Genomic DNA, 22,244 nt, shown 5'->3' on the forward strand with positions numbered 1-22,244 from the left:
CAAATTTTGACAAATTTTGTTCAGCGATGAGGCTCATTTCTGGTTGAATGGCTACGTAAATAAGCAAAATTGCCGCATTTGGAGTGAAGAGCAACCAGAAGCCGTTCAAGAACTGCCCATGCATCCCGAAAAATGCACTGTTTGGTGTGGTTTGTACGCTGGTGGAATCATTGGACCGTATTTTTTCAAAGATGCTGTTGGACGCAACGTTACGGTGAATGAACACATTTCGAACCGAACACTGATTTTGGTAATAAAATTCAATGATTTGCAAGCGTTGCTCGTTAGTAAGTCTATTCATGATGAAATGTCAAAGCATACTGAGCATCTTTCTCTTTGACACCATGTCTGAAATCCCACGTGATCTGTCAAATACTAATGCATGAAAATCCTAACCTCAAAAAAATCACCCTTTATATACAATATGTATAAAAAGCTCAAACATTTTTCCATGCAGATAATTATCTACAAACATTCATATGCATCCAATATCAATTGATGATGTTCATCCCCAGAGATTATCTCATTAATTCAATTGTGTTTAATTAATAGGAATCAATTATTTTCTTTGGCTTCATCAACAACCCGCATTCAGACAATGGCTCTATTGAGCTCAGCGAGTATTTGCTTCAATAGGAGTGTGCTCTGACAATTCAGCATAGGTCATTATTCGCAAAACAAATGTTCCTACAAACGAGTTGGCGCAAAAAAAACAATAAAAGTTTTCACAAAAACACCCCAAACAATTTGTTGTTCCGTATGTAGTCTGATTTATGCTCTATTCGAGGCAAATTTTGGGACAAATTATGACATAACAAGTAAAAGCGTGCTAAGTTCGGCCGGGCCGAATCTTATATACCCTCCACCATGGAGCGCAGTTGTCGAGTTCTTTTCCCGACATCTCTTCTTAGGCAAAAAGTGATATAAGAAAAGATTTTCTCTGCTATTAGAGCAATATAAAGATATGATCCGGTTTAGACCACAATTAAATTATATGTTGGAGACCTGTGTAGAATGTCAGCCAATTCGAGTAAGAATTGCGCCCTTTGGGGGCCCAAGAAGTAAAATAGAGAGATCGATTTATATGGGAGCTGTATCGGGCTATAAACAGATTTAGACCATAATCAACACGTATGTTGATGGTCAAGAGAGGATTCATCGTACAAAATTTCAGGAAAATCGGATAATAATTGCGACTTCTAGAGGCTCAAGAAGTCAAGATCCCAGATCGGTTTATATGGCAGCTATATCAGGTTATGAACCGATTTAAACCTTATTTGACACAGTGGTTGAAAGAAAAAAAAAATTTAAAAAACGTCATGCAAAATTTCAGCCAAATCAAGTAGGAATTGCGTCCTCTAGAAGCTCAAGAAGTCAAGTCACCAGATCTGTTTATATGACAGCTATATCAGTTTATGAGCCGATTTGAACCATTTTTGGCACACTTGTTGGATATCATAAAAAAAACATGTCGTGCAAAATTTCATTCCAATCTGATAAGAATTGCGCACTTTAGAGGCTTAAGAAGTCAAGACCCAAGATCGGTTTATATGGCAGCTATATCAGGTTATGGACCGATTTGAACCATACTTGGCACAGTTGTTGGACATCATAACAAAACACGTCGTGCCAAAATTTCATTGTAATCGGATAAGAATTGCGCACTCTAGAGGCTTAAGAAGTCAAGACCCAAGATCGGTTTATATGGCAGCTATATCAGGTTATGGACCGATTTGAACCATACTTGGCACAGTTGTTGGACATCATAACAAAACACGTCGTGCCAAAATTCATTCAAATCGGATAAGAATTGGGCACTCTAGAGGCTCAAGAAGTCAAGACCCAAGATCGGTTTATATGGCAGCTATATCAGATTATGAACCGATTTGAACCATACTTGGCACAGTTGTTGGACATCATAACAAAACACGTCGTGCTAAAATTCATTCAAATCGGATTAGAATTGCGCACTCTAGAGGCTCAAGAAGTCAAGACCCAAGATCGGTTTATATGGCAGCTATATCAGATTATGGACCGATTTGAACCATATTTAGCACAGTTGTTGGATATCATAACAAAACACGTCATGCAAGATTTCATTCCAATCGGATAAGAATTGCGCACTCTAGAGGCTCAAAAATCTAAGACCCAAGATTCAAGACCCAAGATCGGTTTATATGGCAGCTTTATCAGATTATGGACCGATTTGAACCATATTTAGCACAGTTGTTGGATATCATAACAAAACACGTCGTGCCAAAATTCATTCAAATCGGATAAGAATTGGGCACTCTAGAGGCTCAAGAAGTCAAGACCCAAGATCGGTTTATATGGCAGCTATATCAGATTATGAACCGATTTGAACCATACTTGGCACAGTTGTTGGACATCATAACAAAACACGTCGTGCCAAAATTCATTCAAATCGGATAAGAATTGCGCACTCTAGGAGCTCAAGAAGTCAAGACCCAAGATCGGTTTATATGGCAGCTATATCAGATTATGAACCGATTTGAACCATACTTGGCACAGTTGTTGGATGTCATAACAAAACACGTCGTGCAAAATTTCGTGCCAATCGGATAAGAATTGCGCACTCTAGAGGTTCAAGAAGTCAAGACCCAAGATCGGTTTATATGGCAGCTATATCAAAACATGGACCGATATGGCCCATTTACAATACCAACCGACCTACACTAATAAGAAGTATTTGTGCAAAATTTCAAGCGGCTAGCTTTACTCCTTCGGAAGTTAGCGTGCTTTCGACAGACAGACGGACGGACGGACGGACGGACGGACGGACGGACGGACAGACGGACGGACATGGCTAGATCGACATAAAATTTCACGACGATCAAGAATATATATACTTTATGGGGTCTCAGACGAATATTTCGAGTAGTTACAAACAGAATGACGAAATTAGTATACCCCCCATCTTATGGTGGAGGGTATAAAAACGTCATGCAAAATTTCAGCCAAATCAAGTAGGAATTGCGTCCTCTAGAAGCTCAAGAAGTCAAGTCACCAGATCTGTTTATATGACAGCTATATCAGTTTATGAGCCGATTTGAACCATTTTTGGCACACTTGTTGGATATCATAAAAAAAACATGTCGTGCAAAATTTCATTCCAATCTGATAAGAATTGCGCACTTTAGAGGCTTAAGAAGTCAAGACCCAAGATCGGTTTATATGGCAGCTATATCAGGTTATGGACCGATTTGAACCATACTTGGCACAGTTGTTGGACATCATAACAAAACACGTCGTGCCAAAATTTCATTGTAATCGGATAAGAATTGCGCACTCTAGAGGCTTAAGAAGTCAAGACCCAAGATCGGTTTATATGGCAGCTATATCAGGTTATGGACCGATTTGAACCATACTTGGCACAGTTGTTGGACATCATAACAAAACACGTCGTGCCAAAATTCATTCAAATCGGATAAGAATTGGGCACTCTAGAGGCTCAAGAAGTCAAGACCCAAGATCGGTTTATATGGCAGCTATATCAGATTATGAACCGATTTGAACCATACTTGGCACAGTTGTTGGACATCATAACAAAACACGTCGTGCTAAAATTCATTCAAATCGGATTAGAATTGCGCACTCTAGAGGCTCAAGAAGTCAAGACCCAAGATCGGTTTATATGGCAGCTATATCAGATTATGGACCGATTTGAACCATATTTAGCACAGTTGTTGGATATCATAACAAAACACGTCATGCAAGATTTCATTCCAATCGGATAAGAATTGCGCACTCTAGAGGCTCAAAAATCTAAGACCCAAGATTCAAGACCCAAGATCGGTTTATATGGCAGCTTTATCAGATTATGGACCGATTTGAACCATATTTAGCACAGTTGTTGGATATCATAACAAAACACGTCGTGCCAAAATTCATTCAAATCGGATAAGAATTGGGCACTCTAGAGGCTCAAGAAGTCAAGACCCAAGATCGGTTTATATGGCAGCTATATCAGATTATGAACCGATTTGAACCATACTTGGCACAGTTGTTGGACATCATAACAAAACACGTCGTGCCAAAATTCATTCAAATCGGATAAGAATTGCGCACTCTAGGAGCTCAAGAAGTCAAGACCCAAGATCGGTTTATATGGCAGCTATATCAGATTATGAACCGATTTGAACCATACTTGGCACAGTTGTTGGATGTCATAACAAAACACGTCGTGCAAAATTTCGTGCCAATCGGATAAGAATTGCGCACTCTAGAGGTTCAAGAAGTCAAGACCCAAGATCGGTTTATATGGCAGCTATATCAAAACATGGACCGATATGGCCCATTTACAATACCAACCGACCTACACTAATAAGAAGTATTTGTGCAAAATTTCAAGCGGCTAGCTTTACTCCTTCGGAAGTTAGCGTGCTTTCGACAGACAGACGGACGGACGGACGGACGGACGGACGGACGGACGGACGGACGGACGGACGGACGGACGGACGGACGGACGGACAGACGGACGGACATGGCTAGATCGACATAAAATTTCACGACGATCAAGAATATATATACTTTATGGGGTCTCAGACGAATATTTCGAGTAGTTACAAACAGAATGACGAAATTAGTATACCCCCCATCTTATGGTGGAGGGTATAAAAAACATAGACCCAATGAATGATGGGTTTGTTCACATCTACGAGTACTTTGTTTTATACGCATTGAGTAGATGACAGTTACTCTCATAAAAGTTTCTATTTAAAGAAAATAATTAACAAGTAAAAGCGGGCTAAGTTCGGTCGGGCCGAATCTTATATACCCTCCACCATGGATCGCATTTGTCAAGTTCTTTTCCCGGCATCTCTTCTTAGGCAAAAAAGGATATAAGAAAAGAGTTACTCTGCTATTAAAACGATATCAAGATATGGTCCGGTTCGGACCACAATTAAATTATATGTTGGAGGCCTGTGTAAAATTTCAGCCAATTCGTTTAAGAATTGCGCCCATTGGGGCTCACGAAGTAAAATAGAGAGAACGATTTATATGGGATCTGTATCGGGCTATAGACCGATTCAGACCATAACAAACACGTTTGTTGATGGTCATGAGAGGATCTAACGTACAAAATTTCAGGCATATCGGATAATAATTGCGACCTCTAGGGGTCAAGAAGTCAAGATCCCAGATCGGTTTATATGGCAGCTATATCAGGTTATGAACCGATTTGAACCTTATTTGACCAAGTTGTTGAAAGTAAAAATAAAATACGTCATGCAAAATTTCAGCCAAATCGGATAGGAATTGCGCCCTCTAGAAGCTCAAGAAATCAAATCCCCAGATCTGTTTATATGACAGCTATATCAGTTTATTAACCGATTTGAACCATACTTGGCACAGTTGTTGGATATCATAACGAAATACTTCGTGCAAAAATTCATTCAAATCGAATATAAGAATTGTGCACTCTAGAGGCTCAAGACGTCAAGACCCAAGATCGGTTTATATGGTAGCTATATCAGGTTATGGACCGATTAGAACCATACTTGGCACAGTTGTTGGGTATCATAACAAAACACGTCGTGCGAAATTCCATTCCAATCGGAAAAGAATTGCGCACTCTAGAGGCTCAAGAAGTCAAGACCCAAGATCGGTTTATATGGCAGCTATATCAGGTTATACACCGATTTGAACCATACTTGGCACAGTTGTTGGATATCACAACAAAACACGTTGTGCAAAATTTCGTTCCAATCGGATAAGAATTGCGCACTCTAGAGGCTCAAGAAGTCAAGACCCAAGATCGGTTTATATGGCAGCTATATCAAAACATGGACCGATATGGCCCATTTACAATACCAACCGACCTACACTAATAAGAAGTATTTGTGCAAAATTTCAAGCGGCTAGCTTTACTCCTTCGGAAGTTAGCGTGCTTTCGACAGACAGACGGACGGACGGACGGACGGACGGACGGACGGACGGACGGACGGACGGACGGACGGACGGACAGACGGACGGACATGGCTAGATCGACATAAAATGTCACGACGATCAAGAATATATATACTTTATGGGGTCTCAGACGAATATTTCGAGTAGTTACAAACAGAATGACGAAATTAGTATACCCCCCATCTTATGGTGGAGGGTATAAAAATGTATCTAATTAGTTTGCCAAAGGAAACTAAAATAAATAAATTCAGTTTGTCGTAAATCATGCGCTTTTTATGGCCTTTGACTAATATTGTTATGACTGAGATTTTAAATCTGTGCAATAGATCACCACGTAGCATGATGATTTGTTTCGTTAATGCTTACGATTGTGACGCTAATGTTGAAAAATGCATAAAAAAATCTTTTTTTTTATGTTGAATGGAAAATAAAATAAATTTTATGTCATGATAAGAGAGAGAGACTTTGGTGTGACAAACATTTAATTCAAATAATTAATACCTGGTTATGCTCTTGTAAATGTACCGTAAATGTAGAATAAATGTATCGTACAAGTAAAGAGGCAATTTTGCTTATTCGCACGGCGGTCCAACTGAGTTTCTCCCTGTGTGTCTGTATGGTACGTTACAGGGCTATCAGCGCGGACTTCGGGAGTTAATGAAGTTATGTATTGTCAAGACATGTATTGTCATGGCTATGCCTAGTATGGTCCAAATCAGTCCCTATACTGATATAGCTACCATATAAACCCATCTTCCTATTAGACATCTTGAGCCTGTAGAGGGCGCAATTGTTATCCAACTTGATTTCAATTTTGCGTATGTCATTTTGGTATGACTTTCAACAACTGAGCCAAGTATGATCTAAATCTGTTCAAAAACTTATACAGTCGCCACATAAACCTATCTCACGATTTGACTACTAGCACTTCCAAAAACCGTAACTGTGCCAAGAATGGTCCAAATCATTGCATAACCTGATATAGCTGGTTAATATAAATCGGTACGGTCTAAATCAGTTCATAACCTGATATAACTCCTACCTAATTCGATCTCCCGATTATACTTCTTCGGCCCCAAGAAAGCTTATTTTTTGTCAGATTTGGATTAATGTTTGTCTTATGGCCTTCAATATACGTTCCAAATATGGTTCAAATCGATCAATAACCTCCCATATAAATCGATCCCCCGATTTTACTTCTTGAGCCCCTGTAGAGCGCAATTCTTATCCGATTTGGGTGAAATTTTGTACAAGGTGTTTTCCAACGGCTATGTTAAGTATGGTCTAAATTGGTCCGTAACCTGGTAAAGCTCTCATATAAACCGATCTCCTGATCTTGAGCCGCAATAGGGTTTAGCTATGTCCGTCTGTCTGTCTGTCCATGTATTCTTGTAATCAAGGTAAAGGTCGCATTTGTTGTCCGATTTTCACAAAATTTTGCATAAGTCTATTTTTTGGACGATTTTGAAAAAATTCGATCCAGATTTAGATATAGCTCCTAAATATATCTTTCATCCGATGTGCCCTTTTAAAGCTGAAGAAGCCACAATTTTGATTCGATCATTACAAAATTTGCTACAAGGTGTTTTTTTTTTTGACATATATGTGCAAAATTTCATCAGATTAGGATCAGTTTTAGATATAGCTCCCATATATATCTGTGATCCGATTTGACCTATTAAGGCTGTAGAAGCCACAATTTTGGTCCGATCTTTACCAAATTTGGCTTCACATGGTTTTTGTGATGTCAAAATACATTTACATCAAAATCGGATCAGATTTAGATATAGCTGCCATATATATCTTTCATCCGATATGGCTATTAAGTCTTTAGTATCCACAATTTTGGTCCAATCCTTACAAAACTCGTCATGACATGTTTCGTGTGACGTCTTAGTATGTGTGCAAAATTTCATCAAAATCGGGTCAGATTTAGATATAGCTCCCATATATATCTTTCATCCGATTTGACATATTAAGCCTGTCGAAGCCACAATTTTGGTCCGATCTTTACCAAATTTGGCATGAAGTGGTTTTTGTGACGTCCTAATAAATGTGCAAAATTTCATCAATATCGGATCAGACTTAGATATAGATGCCATATATATCTTTCATCCGATATGCCTTTAAAAGCTGGAGAAGCCACTATTTTGGTCTGAACTGCACCAAATTCGACACGAAGTTCTTTTTGAACGTCCCAATATATGTATTGGGATGTCTGCAGTATATCATAATTCATCAGTTTCGGATCAGGTTTAGATATAGTAGCTTCCATATATATCTTTCAGTTGATGTGGCTTTTAAGGCTGTACTTTTGCAAGAGATGTTTTATTTAGCGCTCCAATACGATAGCAAAATTGCATTAAAATCGGGGGTGCGGACCCTCCCCCTTACCCTAATTTTCAGAAACGCCAGATCTCGAAGATAGGTGGTGCGATATAAGCGAAATTTTGTGTGCTCTCATATAGTACCCTAAATATAAAAATTTGGTACCGAAATTTCGGATGGGGTACCTAGGGGGGCCGCCTCACCCTAAAACCTACCAAACATATATTTAGACCAATCACGACAATATGGGACTCACATGAAATGTATTCAGGGTAAGAAAACGTATCTGATATCCAATTGTCGGACCAAATGTTAGGGGGACCACCCCTTCCTCAAAACACACCTAAATCGGACATATTACCGACCATGTCAATATGGGACTCAACTAAGTAACCCAAACAGGACTTATTTACTGACCATGGGAATATGGTCAGTAAATAAGTCCTGTTTTTTGAGACCAAAATCTCTAATCATCCCTCAACTACGCACCCTTTCTTCGATTCCAAAAATACATTGAACATCTGCGTGTTGTTGACGATATGTCTTTAAATAATTTATGGCATTCCACCAACGAAAAAATGCTCTATAAATTGTACATTAATGTTGAAATATTAAAAAGACACAGAACTATGATTTTCAGCATAGATTGAAGGAATATAAACATAAATAAATAAATAAATAAACATTAAATGGCGAACATATTGCAAATCTTTTGATACTCACCGAATATCGTCAATGGCAGATACCAAACCCATTTAGCTTTCGTCATGGCAGGCAATAATGATTGCTGTTACTTGAAATTGTTTTCTTTTTTGCTCAAAAAAAAAAAATAGCTATTATTTCCTGTAGTTTAGAAATCTGGCTATGCTATGTTTGTTGTTGATGTTGAATGATGATTTCCTTGTTGCTTTTGAATGATAGGAAAATATGAGTATCCAAATGCAGCATCAATGCGCTGGTTTATGTTGCATGCAAAATTGTATTTCCTTTATCCAAATGATTGTTAATTAATTTAAGTGTTGTGCTATTATTTTCTAGTATTTCTTTAGTTTTGTTCCTACGCCTTAGTAATTATTTTATTTCGGTTTGTCTTTTGTTTTCTTCTTGAGTTATTTTGATATTTCGATTTTCATGTTGGTGTTTCACTCAGCCAGCCCATTCATCCATTCTCTCGATTGCGTTACGTGGCTTTAATTTATGCGCACCTTTGGCATGCAAATTTTCTGTAAGGCATCTGATATTTCTAACACTTCCGCAATAGCATTTCTTTCAGGGGGTTTTCAAGATTATTTGACTTGACTTAACTAAAGCTAAAAAGAGAAAAAAATATGTTTCACGCATAAATAATGGGAAATTTCAAAAGCAATGGTTGAAATCAAATAGTCATATTTTACTTAAAATTTTTTATATTTTTTTTTTTAAGTTGGCGTCTGAATTAATTTTTTTATTAAAAATTAAACATTTTGTGAGTTTTTAGTGCATAAGGGAATTAGCAGTCTTCTCGAATGCTTTCTATGTTGTGTAAAAACGTTGTATTTTTCTTCTCAAACAATGACATCGCAATTCTAACATCAATAATTAACAAATTGCGACAGAATAGCTTAGGGATTAATGGCCAACCATAAACGCATTAAGTGGATATACAAGAAACGCATGTGCCTGTCGGTATTATGCGTATTATGGCGAGTCAATTAAGCAACATCTACTTTGGCAAACACTTCAGCATAGGTGAACGTTTTATTTTGCTGACATACAACAACGCCCTGAACAACCAGAAAAATTAAGCCACTATGATTAAAACAAATTTAATTTTCGAAAGGCATCAAAAGATGCCGAAAATTTGAACTATTACAAATAAAACAAGTAAAAGGCGTCAAGTTTGGTCAGACCGAATTACTATACCCATCACCATAATCAAATTTATTGTCTTATTTAATTATAAACAATAATGATCTACTATATGCACATTAGGGTGGTTTTAAAATATCGATATCGAATTTTTTTTGGGGGACACATCAAAATTTTTATATTTTATTAGATTGTAAGATTGCCAAAGATTGACCACAATTGGAAGTTAATATCTTCCAACTGGCGCCTCAAAGTTCTTGAAAATCGATTTTTTGGTAGTTTGGCGATTTAGGCGACTCATATCTCTGGAACCGCTAAAGCTGTTTGCCGTGTTATATATCAAATTAAAGGCGATACCGTTTATAATATTCTATATGAAATAAAAACAAGTAAAAATGCGTTAAGTTCGGCAGGGCCGAAATTTGAATACCCATAACCTCGGGTATATATGTAAACCACCTTTTGTCAAAATCCGGTGAAAAATGCATACCTTATGCCCCATAGCAGCCATATCGAAATATGTTTCGATTTGGACTAAATACTAATAAGTAGAAGTCATTGTTTAATTGTGTGTAACAAAATATTGGTCTTTTTAGTAGCTATATCTGAAAATAAAGCGATCTGAACCATATACGACACGGATGTCGAAAAACCTAACATAAGTCATTGTGTCAAATTTCAGTGAAATCGGATTGTAAATGCGCCATTTATGGGGCCATGACTTTAAATCGAGATATCGGTCTATATGTCACCTATATCCACATCTAGACCGATTTGGGCCAAGTTCCAGAAAAATGTCGAAGAGTCTAACATAACTCACTGTCCCAAATTTCGGCCAAATCCGACAATAAATGCGCTTTTTATGGGCCAAAAACCTTAAATCGAGTGATCGGTCTATACGGCAGCTATATGCAAATCTTGATCGATCTAGGCCAAATTGCAGAAATATGTCGAAGGGCTTAATTTAACCTACTGTCCCAAATTTCGGCGACATCGGACAATAAATACGCCTTTTATGGGCCAAAAACCTTAAATCGAGAGATCAGTCTATATGGCAGCTATATGCAAATCTTGATCGATCTAGGCCAAATTACAGAAATATGTCGAAGGTCTTAATTTAACTGACTGTCCCAAATTTCGGCGACATCGGACAATAAATACGCCTTTTATAGGCCCAAACCCTCAAATCGAGAAGATCGGTCTATATGGCAGCTATATTAAAATCTGAACCAATCTGGACCAAATTAAAGAAGGATGTCGAAGGGCCTCCCAAATTTCGACGACATCGGAAGGGTGTGGAAGGGCATAACACAACTCACTGTACCAAATTTCGGCAAAATCGGACAATAAATGCTCCTTTTATTGGCGCAAGACCTTAAATCGAGATATCGGTTTATATGGCAGCTATATCCAAATCTGGACCGATCTGAGCTAAATTGAAGAAAGGTGTCGAAGGGCCTAACAGAACTAATTGTCCCAAATTTCAGCAAAATCGGCGGATCGGTCTATATGGGGGCTATATCAAAATATAGTCTGATATAGCCCATCTTCGAACTTATCCTGCTTATGGACAAAAAAAAAGAAACTGTGCAAAGTTTTAGCTCAATATCTCTATTTTAAAAGACTGTAGCGTGATTTCAACAGACTGACGGACGGACATGGCTAGATCGTCTTAGATTTTTACGCTGATCAAGAATATACATACTTTATAGGATCGGAAATGGATGTTCTGATGTGTTGCAAACGGAATGACAAAATGAATATACACCCATCCTTCCAGGATTCACTAATAGAAGGTTAGGTCACATGCAAAACACAAAGTGTATAGGCCCCATAAACATCATTAAGGATGTCAAATCTGACGATTGAAAATGTCATCATATAGGAGAAAACGTAAACAAAGAATGAATGTAAAAAGAGAACAAGTTGACATCCTCAATGCCAAGTACTGCCAAATATTAAAAAAAAGTATATCGGCTGATCGCTTGGCTTAACCTTATTCAGTGAATCCTGCCATCCTTCGATGATGGATATAAAAACGTTAGTAGTACTGCATACGAAATAATGAAGCCAATGTTCCAATATCTATTACCTACTATTGTTTGGGGTGGGGGATTCCCCCGAACACTTTGGTCGAAATTTGTATATCAAGTTCATACTCTACTCTAAAATACCTTTCATTTTTGATATATATATATGGTAGCAGACATATATATGGTACCTATATTCGATTCTGATCCGATTTTTTTCCAGTTTCAATAGGCTTCATCTCTAGAACAAACAAGTAAAAGCGTGCTAAGTTCGGCCGGGCCGAATCTTATATACCCTCCACCATGGAGCGCAGTTGTCGAGTTCTTTTCCCGACATCTCTTCTTAGGCAAAAAGTGATATAAGAAAAGATTTTCTCTGCTATTAGAGCGATATAAAGATATGATCCGGTTTAGACCACAATTAAATTATATGTTGGAGACCTGTGTAGAATGTCAGCCAATTCGAGTAAGAATTGCGCCCTTTGGGGGCCCAAGAAGAAAAATAGAGAGATCGATTTATATGGGAGCTGTATCGGGCTATAAACAGATTTAGACCATAATCAACACGTATGTTGATGGTCAAGAGAGGATTCATCGTACAAAATTTCAGGAAAATCGGATAATAATTGCGACTTCTAGAGGCTCAAGAAGTCAAGATCCCAGATCGGTTTATATGGCAGCTATATCAGGTTATGAACCGATTTAAACCTTATTTGACACAGTGGTTGAAAGAAAAAAAAAAATTTAAAAAACGTCATGCAAAATTTCAGCCAAATCAAGTAGGAATTGCGTCCTCTAGAAGCTCAAGAAGTCAAGTCACCAGATCTGTTTATATGACAGCTATATCAGTTTATGAGCCGATTTGAACCATTTTTGGCACACTTGTTGGATATCATAAAAAAAACATGTCGTGCAAAATTTCATTCCAATCTGATAAGAATTGCGCACTTTAGAGGCTTAAGAAGTCAAGACCCAAGATCGGTTTATATGGCAGCTATATCAGGTTATGGACCGATTTGAACCATACTTGGCACAGTTGTTGGACATCATAACAAAACACGTCGTGCCAAAATTTCATTGTAATCGGATAAGAATTGCGCACTCTAGAGGCTTAAGAAGTCAAGACCCAAGATCGGTTTATATGGCAGCTATATCAGGTTATGGACCGATTTGAACCATACTTGGCACAGTTGTTGGACATCATAACAAAACACGTCGTGCCAAATTCATTCAAATCGGATAAGAATTGGGCACTCTAGAGGCTCAAGAAGTCAAGACCCAAGATCGGTTTATATGGCAGCTATATCAGATTATGAACCGATTTGAACCATACTTGGCACAGTTGTTGGACATCATAACAAAACACGTCGTGCTAAAATTCATTCAAATCGGATTAGAATTGCGCACTCTAGAGGCTCAAGAAGTCAAGACCCAAGATCGGTTTATATGGCAGCTATATCAGATTATGGACCGATTTGAACCATATTTAGCACAGTTGTTGGATATCATAACAAAACACGTCATGCAAGATTTCATTCCAATCGGATAAGAATTGCGCACTCTAGAGGCTCAAAAATCTAAGACCCAAGATTCAAGACCCAAGATCGGTTTATATGGCAGCTTTATCAGATTATGGACCGATTTGAACCATATTTAGCACAGTTGTTGGATATCATAACAAACCACGTCGTGCCAAAATTCATTCAAATCGGATAAGAATTGGGCACTCTAGAGGCTCAAGAAGTCAAGACCCAAGATCGGTTTATATGGCAGCTATATCAGATTATGAACCGATTTGAACCATACTTGGCACAGTTGTTGGACATCATAACAAAACACGTCGTGCCAAAATTCATTCAAATCGGATAAGAATTGCGCACTCTAGGAGCTCAAGAAGTCAAGACCCAAGATCGGTTTATATGGCAGCTATATCAGATTATGAACCGATTTGAACCATACTTGGCACAGTTGTTGGATGTCATAACAAAACACGTCGTGCAAAATTTCGTGCCAATCGGATAAGAATTGCGCACTCTAGAGGTTCAAGAAGTCAAGACCCAAGATCGGTTTATATGGCAGCTATATCAAAACATGGACCGATATGGCCCATTTACAATACCAACCGACCTACACTAATAAGAAGTATTTGTGCAAAATTTCAAGCGGCTAGCTTTACTCCTTCGGAAGTTAGCGTGCTTTCGACAGACAGACGGACGGACGGACGGACGGACGGACGGACGGACGGACAGACGGACGGACATGGCTAGATCGACATAAAATTTCACGACGATCAAGAATATATATACTTTATGGGGTCTCAGACGAATATTTCGAGTAGTTACAAACAGAATGACGAAATTAGTATACCCCCCATCTTATGGTGGAGGGTATAAAAACGTCATGCAAAATTTCAGCCAAATCAAGTAGGAATTGCGTCCTCTAGAAGCTCAAGAAGTCAAGTCACCAGATCTGTTTATATGACAGCTATATCAGTTTATGAGCCGATTTGAACCATTTTTGGCACACTTGTTGGATATCATAAAAAAAACATGTCGTGCAAAATTTCATTCCAATCTGATAAGAATTGCGCACTTTAGAGGCTTAAGAAGTCAAGACCCAAGATCGGTTTATATGGCAGCTATATCAGGTTATGGACCGATTTGAACCATACTTGGCACAGTTGTTGGACATCATAACAAAACACGTCGTGCCAAAATTTCATTGTAATCGGATAAGAATTGCGCACTCTAGAGGCTTAAGAAGTCAAGACCCAAGATCGGTTTATATGGCAGCTATATCAGGTTATGGACCGATTTGAACCATACTTGGCACAGTTGTTGGACATCATAACAAAACACGTCGTGCCAAAATTCATTCAAATCGGATAAGAATTGGGCACTCTAGAGGCTCAAGAAGTCAAGACCCAAGATCGGTTTATATGGCAGCTATATCAGATTATGAACCGATTTGAACCATACTTGGCACAGTTGTTGGACATCATAACAAAACACGTCGTGCTAAAATTCATTCAAATCGGATTAGAATTGCGCACTCTAGAGGCTCAAGAAGTCAAGACCCAAGATCGGTTTATATGGCAGCTATATCAGATTATGGACCGATTTGAACCATATTTAGCACAGTTGTTGGATATCATAACAAAACACGTCATGCAAGATTTCATTCCAATCGGATAAGAATTGCGCACTCTAGAGGCTCAAAAATCTAAGACCCAAGATTCAAGACCCAAGATCGGTTTATATGGCAGCTTTATCAGATTATGGACCGATTTGAACCATATTTAGCACAGTTGTTGGATATCATAACAAAACACGTCGTGCCAAAATTCATTCAAATCGGATAAGAATTGGGCACTCTAGAGGCTCAAGAAGTCAAGACCCAAGATCGGTTTATATGGCAGCTATATCAGATTATGAACCGATTTGAACCATACTTGGCACAGTTGTTGGACATCATAACAAAACACGTCGTGCCAAAATTCATTCAAATCGGATAAGAATTGCGCACTCTAGGAGCTCAAGAAGTCAAGACCCAAGATCGGTTTATATGGCAGCTATATCAGATTATGAACCGATTTGAACCATACTTGGCACAGTTGTTGGATGTCATAACAAAACACGTCGTGCAAAATTTCGTGCCAATCGGATAAGAATTGCGCACTCTAGAGGTTCAAGAAGTCAAGACCCAAGATCGGTTTATATGGCAGCTATATCAAAACATGGACCGATATGGCCCATTTACAATACCAACCGACCTACACTAATAAGAAGTATTTGTGCAAAATTTCAAGCGGCTAGCTTTACTCCTTCGGAAGTTAGCGTGCTTTCGACAGACAGACGGACGGACGGACGGACGGACGGACGGACGGACGGACGGACGGACGGACGGACGGACGGACGGACGGACGGACGGACAGACGGACGGACATGGCTAGATCGACATAAAATTTCACGACGATCAAGAATATATATACTTTATGGGGTCTCAGACGAATATTTCGAGTAGTTACAAACAGAATGACGAAATTAGTATACCCCCCATCTTATGGTGGAGGGTATAAAAAGATGTCTGTCAAATATGAAGATGCCATGAAAATTGTGACTTGTACTTAATACACAAATTAACATGGACAGACAGGCGGACATAGCTGATTCTGAGTCTGTGTCTTATCAAAAGGGTATATCACTTCTTTCGGAGTGTTACAAATAATTGCACTAAGTTACAATACCCTGTACCACATTAGTGGTGTAGGTTATTAATACGTTTTTCAAACCCAATCGATTATTATACCCACCACCGTAGGATAGGGGGTATATTCATTTAGTCATTCCGTTTGTAACACCTCGAAATATGTTTCTCAGACCCCATAAAGTATACATATTCTTGATCATCATGTCATTTTAAGACGATCTAGCCATGTCCGCCCGTTTGTCTGTCGAAAGCACGCTAACTTTCGAAGGAGTAAAGCTAGCCAGGCAAATCGATCCATGTTTTGATATAGCTGCCGATCTTGGGTCTTGACTTCTTGGGCCTCTAGAGGCCGCAATTCTCATCCGATTGGAATGAAATTTTGCACGACGTGTTTCGCTATGACTTCCAACAACCGACCGATTTGGCCGATTTGAAACTATGGTTCAAATCGGTCAATAACCTGATATAGCTGCCATATAAACCGATCTTGGGTCGTGACTTCTTGAGCCTCCAGAATGCGCAATTTTTATCAGATTGGAATAAAATTTTTGCACTACGTGTTTTTTATGATATCAAATAACTGTGCCAAGTATGGTTCAAATCGCCCCATAACCTGATATAGCTGCCATATAAAACGATCTTTGGTCTGGACTTCTTGAGCCTCTAGAGGGCGCAATTCTTATCCGATTGGAATGAAATTTTTCCCGATGTGTATTGCTATGACTTCCAACAACTGTGCTAAATTAGGTTCATATCGGTCAATAACCTGATATAGCTGCCATATAAACCGATCTTGGGTCTGGACTTCTTAAGCCTCTAGAGGGCGCAATTTTTATCCGATTGGAATGAAATTTTGCACGACGTGTTTTTTTATAATATCAAATAACTGTGCCAAGTATGGTTTAAATCGGTCTATAACCTGATATAGCTGCCATATAAACCGATCTTGGGTCTTGACTAATTGAGCTTCTAGAGGGCGCAATTCTTATCCGATTGGAATGAAATTTTGCACGACGTGTTTTTTTATGATATCCAACAACTATGCCAAGAATGGTTCAAATCGGTCTATAACCTGATATAGCTGCCATATAAATCGATCTGGGGTCTTGACTTCTTGAGCCTCTAGAGGGCGCAATTCTTATCCGATTGGAATGAAATTTTGCACAACGTGTTTTGCTATGACTTCCAACAACTGTGCTAAATTAGGTTAAAATCGGTCAATAACCGGATATATCTGCCATATAAACCGATCTGGCAGCTATATCGTGTTGACTTCTTTGGCCTCTAGAGGTCGCAATATTTATTCGATTTGCCTGCATGACTCATGACCATCAACATACGTGTTTTTTATGGTCTGAATCAGTTATAGCCTAATACTGCTCCCATACAAATCGATCTCTCTATTTACTTACTGAGCCACCAAAGGGCGCAATTCTTATTTGAATTGGCTGACATTTTATACAAGTCTCCAAAATATAATTTAATTGTGGTCCAAACCGGACCATGTCTTGATATCGCTCTAATAGCAGAGCAAATCTTTTCTAATATCCTTTTTTGCCTCAGAATAGATGGCGGGAAAAGAACTCGACAAATCCGATCCATGGTGGAGGGTATATAAGATTCGGCCCGGCCAAACTTAATGCCTTTTTACTTGTTTTTTTTTTAATCGATTATTTCGAATAGACCATGGCTCAAAAGAAAGATATATTAATTACCCCAAAACCAGAGATAAGCTTCCGTAGGCTACTGAAAACATAAACGCCATGTTTTAGGCCACATAGCATATGTTAACAAAAACAAATAGGTTTAATGTGCAAAATACCTCTGTGTGTATAATAAATGGATACATATGTTACCCTACAAGCTTCGCAGTAAAATAAATTAATTAATTAATTAAAACCAAAAACAACTCACAAGAGGTGTTGATTGAAAATAATGCAAATGGGAATCGATTAAAAATTCTGAGTTATGTACGAACATAAAACATCTTCATATTTTGTATGTAAATGACAATAGTTGAGGAACATTTTCGAAGGTTAATTAGACATAATTACTTTTGTTTGGGTATCCGACGATAGATATCGAACAGAGAACTATTTTCCCATGACAAGTTTGACTAGATTCTGTTTCAAGCCAACAATTGAGGAAATCCTAACATAAGTATAAATAGTTTGAAAATAGTTTAAATTGGAATTAAAACGTCTTGCAGACATCAAGTAGCAGAAACCAAATAGCAAAATGAAATTTTTGGTAAAGATCAAAGTGAAGTTAAAAAAAAAAAATTACAGAAATAAATATCAAAGTTAAATTCAAAAGATTTTCAATATTTAAAAAAAAGGAATAGAAAATGTTTAATGTTAAAAAAAAAAGTTTTATAAAGGACTAAAGTCAAATTTTTATTATTTTTTGTATAGATGATCTTTGTGGTTGCATTGGCTATTGTTGCCGCTGCCTTGGCCGAGACAAAAGTTTTGCGCAATGTTAAGTGAGTTGTGTTCCAAAAAATTAAAAATTTTTTTAAATCATAGTGAATGGAAAAAACTAAACTTGTAAATTTGCTTTGTATCCTTAGCTTTGAAGATGGCAGTTTAGTGCGCAAAGAAACCTATTCGGTAAACAATGCCGACACAGCTGATGAAGAATTGGTCATTGATGGTTCCTACAGTCATCGCTTCGAGCCTGTCCCTGGCCAAAGCAGCCCCTACACCGTAGATGTCATCTATGTGGCCAACAAGGATGGTTCTCATGTCAAATATACCTTAACTCAAGCCTAATCAAAACAAGACAGTGAAAGAAATAATGAAACGGATAACGGAAAAACCAAAATAAAATAAAAAAATTATCAGAAAAAATGTTAAAATTTTTTTATTTTAAGTTTAATTTTGATGCCTAGCTTGAAAAATATTTTCTTTACTTTAAAGATTTCTTAAACTAAATTTAATGGAATTTAAAAGTTTAACATTTTAACAAAATATGTCCTTTGATGGAAGATTTTTTAACTTGATATTAAGAAATTCTTAACTTACATTGAGGAAAAAATCTTTATAGAACATTTTCAAAAGACTACAAGCTGGGTCTTAATCGTTCATTCCAACATGAGCTAGCCAGCCTTATCCTTTTAGTTTTGATACGGTCCTATCATACTGCTCATACAACTGAGTTATGCTCCAACAACGAAATTTTCTCTCAAATGCCCCAAGTATTCTCTTTTAAACACTCAGCTTATCTTCATCGTTCATTCCAACAACATTAGCTAGCTCATGTTTGGCCCGACTCCGAACCCCACTTCGACTCCGGTTAAATACCTTGACTTCGACCCCATGACTGAGGGTCAGACTCCGCCGACATGCTTGGACCTCATACTGACTAGGCGGTATACATTTTATACCATTGTCAGGGATACTTTACGACAACAGAAACTGGAAAAATTGGTCTTCCCTATCCTAAGCACAATATCTGTATGCATTACAAGATTTGCTTCTTTGTAGAAGAATGTGCCTGTACCAAAGCAATTTATTTGGTGTTTTATTCATTGGAAGCATTTCCGTACCTGGTTCTTACTTCTGAATATCTCAAACTGTTCACAATCAAGTCTCAAGTTTAAGTTGGTTTAGAACAGGTTGAAAATAGGATGTCGATGTAATCCGCTTCATGGCCATACCGTGTCCAGTTTTTTGTAATCCTGAAGACCCTCTTACTATGCGTAATGATATTCGTGGACATCGAGTCCGCGTTTTAACACCATATCACCTCATGCATTCCCTCTCCCACAATCTCTGCCAGCAGGACGGTGAGTCAGTCGAAAGCAGATCTTAGAGTTGACCCTAAACCCACTTTGCCCTCAACCTTTGATTAATTAAGAAATGACGATTTTAATATCACCTTCACCCAAAATGGGTAGTTTTGGGATTTTTGTAAAAAAAATCGGATAGAGTTTATATTTGTTTTTTTGAAGACACCTGCCACCTTGGTATTAAAATCTCTGAAAGTTTTTTTTTATATCCTATGCAGGGTAGCATTCACATGCTCTTCTCAGACGTTCTAGGTGTACCATGTATGTATCTACGATATACCATTAATTTGTTTGTGCCAGTCTTTTGTCTAACCATAGGTAAAGATAAGACTGACGCAAAAGAATTTTATACGAAATTTGTGGCTAACCTTACGAACACCGATGTTTATCTGGAGACAAGGCATCATAGACGTAGACTTACCAAGAAACCACAGCCATATCTAGTACAATAACTTCTGTTGTGCAACGCATCTGCTTCGAGCATCTTGAAGCAAAGAAAAAATCTAAAAACTTAACCTTGGTTACCTTACATGTTTTGCTAATAAATTATGGAATAGAATTTCAAAAAACCACTCCCAAACAGCTTTGTTTAAAAATAATTAAAAGAAAACACAAATTAAATGAGACAGCTCAGTTGCACTAACAAACAAGTAAAAAGGCGTTAAGTTCGGCCGGGCCGAACTTTGGATACCCACCACCTCGGGTATATATGTTAATCACCTTTCATCAAAATCCGGTAAAAATTTCATACCTAATGTCCCATAGCAGTTATATCGAAATATGTTATGATTTGGACCAAATACTAATGAAAGTCATTATTCAATTGTGTATAACAAAATATTGGTCTTTTTAGTAGCTATATCTAAAAATAAACCGATCTGAACCATATACGATACGGATGCCGAAAAGCCTAACACAACTCATTGTCACAAATTTTGGCGAAATCAGACAATAAATGCGCCTTTTATAGAGCCAAAACCTTAAATTTAGAGATCGGTCTATATGGCAGCTACATCCAAATCTGGACCGATCTGGGCCAAATTCAAGAAGGATGTCGAGAGGCCTAACACAACTCACTGTCCCAAATTTCAGCAAAATCGAAAAATAAATGTGGCTGTTATGGGCCCAAAACCTAAAACAGAGAGATCGGTCTATATGGCAGCTATATCCAAATCTACACCGATTTGTCCCATATTGCAGAAGTATGCCAAGGGGCTTAACTTAACTGACTGTCCTAAATTTTGGCGACATCGGACAATAAATGAGCCTTTTATAGGGCCAAAACCTTAAATCGAGAGATCGGTCTATATGGCAGTGATATCCTTATCTGAACCGATCAGGGCCAAATTGACGAAGGATGTCGAAGGGGCTAACCCAACTCACTGTCCCAAATTTCAGCAAAATCGGATTATGAATGTGGCTTTTATGGGCCTAAGACCCCAAATCGGAGGATCGGTCTATATAGCAGCTATATCCAAATCTAGACCGATCTGTGCCATATTGACGAAGGATGTCGAAGGGCCTAACACAATTCACTGTCCCAAATTTCAGCAAAATCGGATAATAAATGTGGCTTTTATGGGTCTAAGACCCTAAATCGTCGGATCGGTCTATATGGGGGCTATATCAAGACATAGTCCGATATAACCCATCTTCGAACTTAACCTGTTTATGGACAAAAAAAGAATCTGTGCAAAGTTTCAACTCAATATCTTTATTTTTAAAGACTGTAGAGTAATTTCAACAGACAGACGGACGGACATGACTAGATCGTCTTAGATTTTTACGATCAAGAATATATATACTGTATAGGGTCGGAAATGGATATTTCGATGTGTTGCAAACGGAATGACAAAATGAATATACCCCCATCCTTCGGTGGTGGGTATAAAAATATTCATAATTTATATGTAAATATTAACAGTTGAAAAACATCCTTCGGGGCCAATTAGTTATAATTAGTTTTGTTTGGTTATCCGACGATCGATATGGGACATGACACTTAGCACAATAGAAAAGAAGATAAAAATTCTCCCATGAGCAGTTTGGCTAGATTTTTATTTAAAGCAACTTGAATCGAAAATTTATAGTTTCAAAATTGTTTG

The 22,244-nt window shown here is 38.0% G+C and overlaps 1 protein-coding gene across 3 annotated transcripts in view; it reads right to left on the minus strand.

The window, feature by feature from the left end:
- Nucleotides 1–22,244, minus strand: part of LOC106095714 (xaa-Pro aminopeptidase 2) — a 90,970-nt gene that overhangs the window by 26,670 nt on the left and 42,056 nt on the right. For all 3 annotated transcript variants that reach the window (XM_013263012.2, XM_013263013.2, XM_013263011.2), the window contains exon 2: nt 8,983–9,569. In XM_013263012.2, coding sequence (XP_013118466.2) covers nt 8,983–9,028 — 46 coding nt within the window. In that variant the 5' untranslated portion in view covers nt 9,029–9,569. The remainder of the gene's footprint in view (nt 1–8,982; nt 9,570–22,244) is intronic.

This window comes from Stomoxys calcitrans, chromosome 2 (assembly GCF_963082655.1).
Source record: "Stomoxys calcitrans chromosome 2, idStoCalc2.1, whole genome shotgun sequence".
In the NCBI taxonomy this organism is placed as follows: Eukaryota; Metazoa; Arthropoda; class Insecta; order Diptera; family Muscidae; genus Stomoxys; species Stomoxys calcitrans.